The sequence below is a fragment of the Hypanus sabinus genome, chromosome 8 (genome assembly GCF_030144855.1).
Source record: "Hypanus sabinus isolate sHypSab1 chromosome 8, sHypSab1.hap1, whole genome shotgun sequence".
NCBI lineage: Eukaryota > Metazoa > Chordata > Chondrichthyes > Myliobatiformes > Dasyatidae > Hypanus > Hypanus sabinus.
In genome coordinates this window covers 53490308-53503500 of record NC_082713.1, presented here as the reverse complement: position 1 = coordinate 53503500, position 13193 = coordinate 53490308, and the positions used below count along the sequence as shown (strand labels likewise).

Sequence of the window (13193 nt, the reverse complement as noted above, 5' to 3'; positions counted from 1 at the left end):
TCGTTTTCCAACTTTTGCTGTGTGATATTCATTAATAATTTCTTGAGGCAAACTTGATGGCAGTTTCACTCAGCCCTTCTGCCTGAGCCTAATCTGAGACAAGTGTGGCTTCTGCAATAGAAGTACACTGACCCAGAGAGAACTGCACTGCAGAGGCAACATAAAGATTGGGACAGTGACATTTCTATCTTAAGTTTAAAGCGAGCTCTTTAATATAAAAATCAAAACATTTCTATTGCTTTAAAATCTAACAATGTTTTATTGTATCATATCAATCCACATATATAGTATTTTTTTAAATGACTTAGAGGCTATTCAGTGAACGGTATGACTTAAAATATTAAAATGTCCAGTTAAACTTTATCCACTATCTTAAAATCTGAAAGTAGTGAATAAGTTTTAACCAAGCTTTTAATATTTTAACACTTAAAATATTCAATGTCACCGAATATTACAGGCCAATACCTACCCTGGGAATGAGAAACTGGAACATATTATTGACCAGCTTACAGCCCCTATAATTCTCTTTATTATGAACTGGATTATTTAGCAAAACTGCATCTGATCCATTTGTTGGACATACAGCTTGTAAACATAGAAAAATCGAGATGAACTGCATAAATATTATACTGTATTAAGTAAAAAGCTGCACTGACAACATGGAATGAGAATTGATTTTCCACTCAACTATTGTAGTAGTCCATTATATTGAGAAAGCATCCCAAAATGTATTTCATAATTATTGGAGTCAACAGTTTGTACAAGATTTAAACAACTGAAAAGTCAATTTGATACCGGTGGATTTTCAGAAAAATAAAGATGGGGAGAAATCTGATCAAATAATTGAAATAATCTCTAATCTGCTGAGGACCTAATAAATGGAAGACTTATAAACTGTTAAAAAGAGTCTGATGAAGTCTGATCAAGATGAATGGACAATTGCACTTTGCTGCAGTCAACAACCACTAACTGTACTTAACACATCACAAAAACCATTAAGTACATAGTAACACAGCATAATAGCCCAGACATCTGTTCATGAACATGGCTCCTATTGGTATGTAATGGAAAATAACACGGGAACTGCAGAGATATGCACACAGTCAACAAATCTTTATCATCATTGACAAATACTTTTCTCATCTCAGAGTATTTACAACACCGTTTGCTGTTATGCAAAGTAAGCTACAACAGTAACTTGTGTTGTCTAATTCTGAAGTTGGATTTAAATTAATCATTATTTTTCAAGAAAGATTAAAGTATTCAAAAAGTCCAAATGATATTTGCTAGAATAAATTTTATGACACCAATTAACCCTGTAATACACACAAAATGCTGAGTGTGTTGCTCGGATTTCCAGCATCTGCAGATTTTCTCTTGTGATAGGATTTATCACCTCTGATTCTGCTTGGTCATATGTATGTTATTTTGTCTTGGACCCAAACACTGAATAAATTGTTGAAGGACCATTAGGTCATAGCAAGAGGAATTCCTAGTCATAATAATTTGAAAAATTGAGTCAGATCTTTGTAACATAGGTATTTACTAAATGTATCTAATTATAATTTAAATAAAACAAAAGGTTTGAACTTACTTGACTTGGAGATGATGCATTTGTTTGCAGCAGTTGCAATAAATGTGACTTCAGTAAACCTGATGATTTAATAGTATCTTCTCCTAGAAATATATTCGTCTAGGGAGAAAAGAACGGAAGGGAAATTTAAAAAATGTTCTACTTACTGAGTTAAAGAATTTTTTTTTTTTGAAGATTTTACTCTCTGAGGAAAGATACAAACAATCAAAGTTATTCCCTTGTACTTATTCACCTCTCAGTACCCCATGATAGATACACGTAGCTCCAAGTTCACAGACTGTCCTCCCTCTATCCAAGAAGCAAGGTAGGAGCCTGAATGAAGACATTCTGCACTTCATTTTAACATGACTGCCCCCTACCTCTGGCCACTTTCACTGCTATACTGTGTGCTTTATTCTAGAAGTTAATGTTTCCAAATTCCTGCTTTCAAACTCAGATGATTCTACCATGGAACCATATACACTTACAACACAGAGGGAGACAATTCAGCAGATTATGCCACTGTTTGTTTTTGATTAAACAATGCAAAATTAATCCCACAGCTTTCCTAATTATAACTCTCAATTTCTTTCAATTTTTCCCTACTTTTCCTTGAAAGATGAAATAGTTTCTGTATTATCTATGCACAATTTGATTCTATTTTCTTTCTCAATTTATTATTCAATCCAAATCCTTTTTGATTTAAAAACATGATAAGGTCACCTACTTAATCTGTCCCAATGACATTGGCCTCTATTGGATTTCAAAACTTAAGCCTGTGTCTCCTATGATGCATGCCTTTGGAGAATGATTAATGCAGAAGGACTTCCTTTCGGTATCAGGAGTATCAATACAGTTTGCAGGTAGGTTGAAGGATAAAAGGACACGCATATTGATATATGATGACACAATTGAAACTGTTATCTGGAACAATGGATGATTGTTGCTGCAATCTTTTTAGTAACAATATTTTTTTCAAACAATTTGAATTAATCATTAAGACTGTGTACAACCCTGAACTGTAAAACAGGATAAACTGGAAGATACACTCCCTACTGAAGTCCAGGTCTCAGTGTTCAGGTGACCCTAACCTTTACAGGAAATTGAGATATGATGCCCAGAAAGCTATCAATGATGCCACAAATAATACCAGCCCAATTTATAACCCCGGACAAGCCATCAATTGTGACAATGAGCTACAAAATGAAGTCAGCAGCAACACTGACAACAGTGATGACGCATTCTGCACACTTTGAACAGATGGGGATTGGAATGTCGCTACCCACCCTGACAACTGCCAACAGTCACCGGAGAGTAAGCTCGTGGAAAGCAACTGGTCCGGATAGTTCCCTGACTGTGTCCTTAGATTCTGTACAGAACAGCTGGGGTGGGGCGGGGGAATAATTGTGGACATTTTTAACTTCCTCCTGCTTCATCTGAGACTCCCGTCTGCTTTAAGACTGCGATCGCCCCAGTATCTAAGAAAAATAAGGTACATGACTTAGTGGCTACTGCTCAGCGATTCTGACAATCACTGTCATGAAGTGTTTGTGTGGTTGGTGGTAGCAAGTATTAACAGACAACCTCAGCTCACTGTCATTCCCCTACAGGTCTATGGCAGATGCTATCTCCCTGATTCTACACTCATCTCTGGAGCACCTGGGCAGTAAAGGGACCTGTGTCAAACTATTGTTTATTGACTACAGCTCTGCCTTCAGTATTGTAATCCCCAAGCAAACTCAACTCAAACAGCAAATCTGCAACTCCACACATCCCTTTGCAAATAGATCCTGGACTTCCTGACCATCAGATGACAATCAGTAAGGCTACGATGATCTTCAATGCTGATGCGGCACAGGGCCAAGTTCTCAAACCCCTACTGCCTATACATGCACAACTGCATGGCCAGATTCTGGTCCAATTCCACCTACACACCTACCAATGATACCACCGCAGTGGGCCCCATCTCAAATGATGGTAAATTGGAGTACAGATTGAGAGCCTTGCAATATGGTGTCATGACAATAATCTTTCAAAATCTCAAAGCAAAAGAATAGGTCATTGACATTAGGAAGGGGAGCAGTGAACATGCTCCTGTTTACATCAATGTTGCTAAGGTCAAGAGGGTTGTGAGTTTCAAGTTCCTCAGAGTCACCAACAGCCTGTCCAGGTCTAACCACATAGATGATATGGCTAAGAAAGCTTTCCAGTACCACTGTTTCATCAGAAGGTTAAGGAAATTTAGCACGTACCTTTGATCCTCAGTAATTTTTAATCAATCCACTACTGAAGGTATCCTATCTGGATACATTACTGCTAGGTGTGGCAACTGCTCTGCCCGTGACCACAAGAGTTGTGGACACAGCTCAGTACATCACAAAATCAGCTTCCTCTCCACGGCCTCCATCTATACTTCTCACTGCCTCAGCAAACAAGTCAGCAAAATCAAAGTTCCCACTCACTCCAGATATCCTCCCCTCTCCTCCCTCCCATTGGGCAGTAGATAGAGAAGTGTGAAAGCACATACCACCAGGTTCAAGAATTGCTTCTTTCCCATGGTTCTAAGATTATTGAAAGCTTCCTTAGTATGATAAAATGGACTCTTAAGCTCAATCTACATCGATTAAACCTATTATCTACTTGCACTGCACTTTCTCTGAAGTGTAACACTTCATTCTACACTCTGTTATTTTTAACTCGTACTACCGCAATGCACTATTATAATTAATTGATCAGTATGTATGGTATGCCGATGAGATTTTCACCAGACCTAGGTTATTGTGACAATAATAAGCGAGTTTACCAAGAAGATTGCAGTTGTTGACATGGGGAAAAGGAGGGGCATGATTCGTTAGCAATTTGGCTTACTGCCATCCTTCTGCACAGGAAGTAGTAATTAATATAGATGGTTAATGAGCATGTCGATTGCCAATATAATGTGTCATGAATGAACAGCCAGAACTTCTTTCATTTAGGCACCATGCAGGAGAAAGACAACAGGTTGGTACGCAGAAATCATAAGTTCGATACAAGTTATTTGTTTACAGGAGTGACCAATATCATAAGTGCAGGGCAGTATGTACAACAGATCCAATGTTTATAGGAAAAACATATCCCATTTTCCTTGACTGGAGTCCAAATTTCTTGTCCTCATCATTTGTGTATCTTGTCAAAACAAATATGAATGACCAGAAATTTCCTCTAATAAAATTTGAAATGATCAAACTCTGTTCTCTGCCCATGATTTCTGTGCTCTGTAGAAGTTGGTGCTGCTTCCTCTAGAGCACTCATGGTCTCCATCTTGACTGCAACCGCTTTACAGTCTCCTGACAGGTCCACCTCTTCTCAGAGTGGAAGTTATATATTCTTGTCTGAAGTTCCTCTCTACCAAATGTTAAAGCATCAGCAGGGATACTGTCTCTTCTCTAAGGTTTAATATTTTTCAGCTGACACAAGCCTTTTTTAACTTTTTAGTTTGCCTTGGGATAGAGTCAAGAACATTCTTGTTGAGGAAGAGGAAATTATAGGGTCTTTGAATTATTCCATCCAAGAAACATGTACAGTGGGAAATCTGCAAATTTTGCTGCCTTCATAAATTCATCTTCATTGTATGGGTACTGCATGATGGTATGTAAGCTGTAATCATAAACAAAGGGCCAATAAACCTCTGTGCAACACATACAAAATGCTCAAGGAATTAAGCAAATCAGGCAGAATCTATGATGGGGAATAAACAGTCAACGATATGGGCTGAGACTCTTTCTCAGGAGTTGAAAGGAAGGGGGCAGAAGCAAGAATAAGGCAGCGGGGAGGAGGAGTAAAAGTTGGCAAGTGATAGGCAAGATCAAGTGAGGAGGAACGTAGGTATGTAGAGATGGCGGGGGTATGAGGTAAGAAGCTGAGAGGTGATAGATGACAGAGGTAAAAGGCTGAAGAAGAAAGCTGATTGGAGAGGACAGTACACCATGGAAGAAAGGAAAAGGGAGGGTAACTAGAGGGAGGTGATGTGTAGATCTGGACAAGATGACCAGAATGGGGAATGGAAAAAGGAGATGGAGGGGAATAATTTCCAGAAGTTGGAGAAATCAATGTTCAAATTGGAGGCTACCCAGATGGAATATGAAGCTTTATTCTTCCACCCCGAGTTTGGCCTCATGCTGGTAATAGGGAAGGCAATGGACAGGGAAGGGAACATGAATCTGGATTGAAATGAGTAGCCACTGGGAGATCCTGCCTTTTGCAACAGAGCAAATGGACTTGACATGTAGATAGATCTCCGTGCTGTGCAAACTGTTGTTAAGCAAGGCTGCATCATCTTCCCAATATTTACTGAATTTTAATCAGTTATACTGAAGCTTCTGTCCAATAAATTTCTTATTGGTGTGGTGCAAATGGGATACTGATCGACCTATGATACCTCCATTCCCAAACTAAGAAGACTTCAACTACAATTATTGAACTGCAATACAGACAAAGCTCACATATGCACACGTTTACAGGCCCAGTTCTAAGTTATTCTTGTTTGTTTACAAAGCATAGACCTTTTATTAAATACTCACAAAACAAAGACCTTCCACTAACTTCTCAAAGCAACACACACCTCCAACAAGATGGCACCCTGGAAAATTTGTCCTATTTCCCCTATTTCAAAAGCCACCCACCAGTGGAGACAGACAATGAATCTCATCATCACTTTCTGTGTTTCAAGATAGCCTCTGAGGAATACATTTGAAGGTCAAGACCTCAAACACAGCAGAAAACTCATGGTCTACCAGGCAGCAGTGATCCTTATATTCCTGTTTTTTTTTCCTGAACCACAGCCCATCCATAACAGAAACCTCAAAGGATTGGAAAAATGCAGTAGCAAAACTGTCTCAGCAAAAACATGTTCACATCCACTGGCAGTATGAGTAAACAAACATTAACGTCACCAACATACCCAATGTCAAAATGTTACATATACTCACAATGAATAATAGGCAAGCCACGTTATAGGCATGCCTAACAATAGACTCTCAGAGTGTCTATTCTACTCCTAATGAGGTCAAGGTAACAGATTGCCAGGTAGATAGAAGAACTGATTGTAGCAGATGGAGATAATCCAGGCAAGTGTAATGTATTGCATTTAGGAGGTCAAATGAAAGGAGAGCATATACAGTTAATGGTTTTCCCCTCAATAGCACCGAGGTACGGTGGGATCTCGGGGTCTATAGTTCACTGAGTGGCTACACAAGTGGATAAGATTGTAAGAATTGTGTGGACTGCCTGCCTTCATTGGTATGAGTGTTGAGTATAAGAGGAAATCATGTTTACAGCTACACAAAACTTTAGTGCAGTTCTAGTAGTTTGACTATAGGAAAGATATGGTGCATTAGTTTAAGACTATAAAAGATTCAAAGTTCAAGTAAATGTATTATCAAAATATATATATATGTCACCGATTGCAACTCTGATGATTGTTTTGTTGAGGGAATACTTAGTAAATTCAACAACCATAATACAATCAGTGGAAGACTGCACCCAACAGGGCAGATAACCAGTGTGGAAACACAGCCAACTGTGCACATACAAAAGAAAATAAAAGAAATATCAACAAAAATAAATAAAAAATAGAGAACATGAGATGACGAATCCTTGAAAGTGAGTCCATAGGTTGTGGGAACTCCAGTGATAGGGCAAGTGAGGTTGAGTGAAGTTATCCTCCTGGTTCAAGAGATGGATTGTTGAGGGGTAATAACTGTTCCTGAAGCTGGTGGAACAGAATTAGGAGCATAGGAACAAATTAGGTCATTCAGCCCATCAAGTCTGCTTTGCCATTCCATCATAGTCAATTTATTATCCCTCTCAACTCCACTCTCCTTCCTTCTCCCTGTAACTGTTGATAACCATTGATGTTTTGACTAATCAAGAAACAATCAACCTCTGGTTTAAATATGCTCAATAACTTGGCGGCCACAACCGTCCATGGCAATGTATTTCACAGATTCACTACACTCTGGCTGAAGAAATTCCTTCTCATCTCTGTTCTAAATGGATGTGCCTCTATTTGGACATTGTGCCCTCTGGCCCTAGACTTACCCACTATAGGAAACATCCTCTCCATTTCCACTTTGACTAGACCATTCAATACTCGATAGGTTTCAATGAGATCCTCCCTCGTACTTCTAAACTTCAGCGAGTACAGGCCCAGAGTCATCAAACTCTCCTCATCTATGAAAACTTTCATTTCTAGAATTATTTGTGCGAATCTCCACCGATCCCTCTTTAACGTTATCACATCCTTTCATAGATAAGGGCCCAAAACTGCTCAAAATTCTCAGTGAGGCCTCACCAGCACTTCATAAAACCTCAGCATTACATCATTGCTTTTATGTTCTAGTCCTTACAAAATGAATGCTAACATTACATTTGACTTCCTCACCACTGACTCAACCTGCAAGTTAACCTTTAGGGAATTTTGCCCCGAGGATTCCTGGGTCCCTCTGCACCTTTGTGTTTTGAATTTTCTGCCCATTTAGAAAATAGTCATGTTTTTGTTCCTTATACCAAAGTGCATAAACATACAGTTTCCAACACTGTATTCCATCTGCCACTACTTAATCCATTCTCCTCATCTGCCCAAGTCCCTCTGCAGCCTCCCTGCTTCCTGCCCCTCCACCTTTCTTTGTATCGTCTGCAAACTTGGCTATAAAACCATTAATTCCATCATCAAAATCATTAAAATATAATGTAAAAGAGGCAGTCTCAATACCGATCCCTGCAGAACACCAATAGTCACACACTGGAAGCCAACTAGAAAAGGCTCCCTTTATTCCCACTCTTTGCATCCCATCAATCATGCAATCATCTATCCATGCTAGTATCTTTCCTGTAATAACATGGGCTCTTATCTTGTTAACAGCCTCACGTTTGGCACCTTGTCAAAGTCCAGAGTTACAACATCCACTGACTCCTTGTCTATCCTAGCTGTAATTTCCTCAAAGAATTCCAGCAGACATGTCAGGAAAGATTTCCCCTGAAGGAACCCATGCTGACATTGGCCGACTTTATCATGTACCTCCAAATATCCTGAAACCTTATGTTAATAATGGATTCCAACATCGTCCCAACAACTAAAGTCAGTCTAACTGGCCTATAGTTTCCTTTCTTCTGCCTCCTTTCCTTCTTAAGAGTGACGTGATATTTGCAATTCAACAGCCTGCCGGAACCATTCCATAATCTAGTGAATTTATGTCATTGCTGCTAATGACACCCTGTCCTTACACACCTGGAAAAGGATGCTTACGTGAGACTGCTGTTCTTGGACTACAGTTCAGCATTTAACACCATAGTTCCATTCTAGATCGACATGAAACTCAGAGACCTTGTCCTTGAGCTTCCCCGTGCAGCTGGATCCTGGACTTCCTGTCAGATCCCCAGCAGGTTGTAAGAGTGGGCTCCCTCACCTCCAACCCTCTGACTCTCGATACAGGAGCCCCTCAGGGCTATGTACTGAATCCCTTCCTTTACTCGCTGTATCCCCATAACTGTATTGCCACCCACAACTCCAATCCGCTAATTAAATTTGCCAATGACACTACATTGATTATCTCAAACAATAATGAGGTGGCCCACAGGGAAGAAGACATCCCTCTGACACAGCGGTGTCAAAAAAACAACCTCTCCCTCAATGTTTCAAGAACAAAGGAGCTGGTTGTGGATTACAGGAGGAATGGAGACAGGCTAACCCCTATTGATATCAATGGATCTGGGGTTGAGAAGATAAACAGTTTCAAGTTCCTCGGCATCCACATCACCAAGAACCTTATGTGGTCTGTAAACACCAGCTGGGTGGTGAAAAAGGCACAACAGCGCCTCTTTCACCTCAGACGGTTGAGGAAGTTTGGTATGGGCCCCCAAATCCTAAGAACTTTCTACAGGAGCACAACTGAGAGCATCCTGACTGGCTGCACCACTGCCTGGTATGGGAACTGTAGCTCCCTCAATCGCAGGACTCTGCAGAGAGTGGTGCAGACAGCCCAGCGCATCTGTAGTTGTGAACTTCCCATGATTCAGGACATTTTCAAAGACTGGCATGTAAAAAGGGCCCGTAGGATCATTGGGGACCCGAGTCACCCCAACCACAAATGCCAGGACCAACAGGCTCCAAGACAGCTTCTTCCACCAGGCCATCTGACTGATTAACTCACGCTGGCTTGAGCATACTCTATATTACATTGACTGTTCTATTTATTATAAATTACTATGATTGCACATGGCATATTTAGATGGAGACATATCAAAGATCTTTACTCATGTATGTGAAGGATGTAAGAAATAAAGTCAATTCAATGTGCACCATAACCTCTTACTTCCTTTCTCACCCTTCCTTTTGAGAATCTTTTGCAGCTGCTCCAAGACATCCTGGACCCTAGCACCTGGGAGGATACACACCATCCTGGCTTCGCTTTTGTGGCTGCCAAATCTCTTGTCTACCTCAGTAAAGGACTCATCTATAAATTTCAGTCTTTCAGATAGTCCTGAGTACATTTAGCTCTAGCTCCATTTCCTTGACCTTGTCAGTCAGGAACTGAAGTTGGGCACACTTCCCACAGATGTAATCATCAGGGACACTGAAATCCTACACCTCACAGGAGGAGCATTCCTGTGCCTGAACTACCAACCAACTCACACTTGTTATGCTTCCAGCTTGTCAAACTTAAGTTCTTGCCTGTGACCATTCTTTCCCAAGTCCGTTGAGCCAAAGCCTGACCACCCTAACACTCCACAATTGCCGCTCCCCTCAAATCCTGCTTCTTTTAATTAGCCCTTGGTAATTAATCCTAGGTGCTATTAACCCAAGGTTAATAGTATCTCCTGCTCCACAGCCAAGTCCCATCAGACCCCCGCCCCCCCCCCCCCGCTCCACAGACAAGGTCCACAAGGAACTGTCTCCAACTTACTCTGCAACCCTATTGCTCTGCAGACAGTTCCCAACAGACCCCACATGCTTTTTAAAACTAGTGAGTACAGTCCACGATAAACTACTACAGCTTGGGACACTGGAGTTCGGAGTTCAATTTGGCGTCCTCTGTTTGTACGTACTTAATTGGTCATTGTCTTGTGATTAGGCTGGGTGGGTTGCTAGAAGGGCAGGAAGGGCCTGTTCATGCTGTATGTCTAAGTAAATAGGCGTCATGATCAGTAAAACATGGCCTACCGGAACAGTACTGTTCGATGTTCCATGATTCAAGGATGTTCTCATGGCCAATTTAAAAAATTGTAACATCAACTTGCAGGAATCTGAGCATCCCCACCCCCGAGTTCTCAAAGCATTCAGGATGCCATTAAGAGCCTCAAGTCCTGTTGTCAGAAGCATATAAATATCTGTTATAAATGTCAGATGGAGTGGACTCCACCATAACTACCCAGCTGCCTGGGCTGTAAGCTGTCTACTTTAAAGGACAGTGAAAGGGAGGTAAAGGAAAAGTGATGCTCATTGAAAATTCAGCTCATTAATCGCATTTCAGAATATCTGATCCAATGTAACACAAATGTTCATAATGTTCACCACTAGAAGCCCACATCTCCTTCCTCCTACACAAATATTCTATAGTCTATGGAAGCTGAGCTGGGCGAATCTTAATCCTTGCTTCTTTCTTCCCTCTAGGGCTCTGCATATTGGTGTGCAAAATTGGCTTTTTTTTGAGGATTTAGGGTAGTATATTATTCTCAGTGGCTTACCACAAAGTTAATTTTTAACTTTACATGTTGAAATTTATTTTTCAAAGATGGACTTATGAATTTCTCTCACCCACCTTTGTTCTTTTTTAAAAGTCAGAAGTCCAGTCCAGTCAGTTCAATTACATCAGAATGGAATTATAAAAATTGATTTTATTTCTCATCAGTTCATTGAAACATTCAAACACACATTTGCATTAACGACCTACACCATTTGAGGATGTGCTAGGGACATCCCACAAGTGTCATCATGCTTCTGGCACTGATGTAGCATGTCCACTCTTTGGGAGGAAACCAGAGCACCTGGAGCAAAGCCATGCAGACACGCGGATAACGTACACACCTTGGCAGAATTGAACCCAGACGGCCGTCGCTGTAAAGTGTTGCGCTAACCCGTACATTACTGTGCTGCCCATTTAGAAACTGTATCGGTGATCCCTGTGCTCCTTATATATTCAGAATAGACCTTTGAGTGAAGATGCCTCATTCAGCTCGTCCTTCCAGAAGTTTCTGACTTCTTACTGCCACATTTGTGATTAGCAATCCCCTAAACAGGTGGACAGAATTTTAATTGTCCGGAAATGCACCCCCGCCCCCACTGTCAAGGCAAATCATGCTATAATCTACAATTGGCACAGTGCCGGCTATTATTTAAATGATGACACCAGCTCTCACTCCAAGTCATGATTCTAAAGGTTCATTTTATTGTCGAAGTATGCATGTGCAATACAACTCTGATATTTGGCTACTCCAGATAGCCACTAAATACAGAAAGACCGTGGGTGATAATGAAGGAAAGGACATCAACTCTCCGCCTCAACCGGCACGAAAAAGAAACAAAACCCACTGACCCCCAAATCACCCCTCCCCCCGCAGCAAAAAACAGTCGCAATAACAACCCCTGATCCCTTCACTCACAGGAAAAACAGCGACAGTAGCACCAAATCCCAAAGACCCCCCCCACACAAAAATTAACAGATCACCCACCCGCCAATTGTTCACAAAAAAACCAGCACCAAAAAACTGAGGGAAACCAACATAAACTACAGTCCAGTAATCATACAAATCTGAGACTATGGATAATGCCTTTCTGTCTGCACACGAGGACAGCAATTGCACAAACTCAGTCCTTCCGTAAAGAGTGACTAGCAGCCCAGGTCCTAATGTTTAAGCATAATATTGGAGTGGCACAGTTAGGTAGCTAGTAGAGCCTCTGCCTCAAAGTACCAGAGACTTGTGTTCAATCCTGATCTTGGCTCCAATCAGTGAGGAGTTTGTGCATTCACCCTGGGATCATGTGGGTTGTCACTGTGTGCCTGAAATTTGAATATTATTGCCACATCTATGGAGATAGAGTGCAAAGGGTTTGTTTGCACATCATCCAAACAGTTCATTCTAAACAGAACTACAATGAGGTAATGAAAAGGAAACAGAATGCAGAATTTCCTTCCAGTAAGTTTTCCTTCCCTATTCCAACGGTATGCAGGATGGTAGGTAACTGCCTGCTGGAAATTTCCCTTTAACGTGTAGGGGAGTGGAAGAATGTGTGGAGAGTTGTGAGAATGTAGGAAGGATAAAACTGGAATTAATGTTAGGTTAGTAGGAGTGGGTGATTAATGGTTTGCACAGACCCGGTTGGCGAAACAGCCCTTTTCTGTGCTATACCTCTGTCTCTAACGTAAGTCACAAAATGCTGCTGGAAATCAGCAGATCAGGCAGCATCTATGAAGGAGAATGAACAGTCAATATTCTAGGCTGATACCCTTCATCAGGTCTGGAAAGAAAGGGAGTAGAAGCCAGAATAAAAAGGAAGGGGAGGGGAAATAATACAAACTAGTAGGTGAGGGGGGGAAGGTGGATGGGTGGGGGAGTGGTAAGTGGAAGAGGTAGAGGTAAACAG

General features: G+C 41.0%; 1 protein-coding gene across 1 annotated transcript in view; it reads right to left on the bottom strand.

The window, feature by feature from the left end:
* Positions 1-13193, bottom strand: part of LOC132398145 (Krueppel-like factor 5) — a 63046-nt gene that overhangs the window by 37352 nt on the left and 12501 nt on the right. The window contains exon 2 of the mRNA XM_059977174.1: positions 1595-1693. Within this exon, the coding sequence (XP_059833157.1) occupies positions 1595-1693 (99 nt within the window). The remainder of the gene's footprint in view (positions 1-1594; positions 1694-13193) is intronic.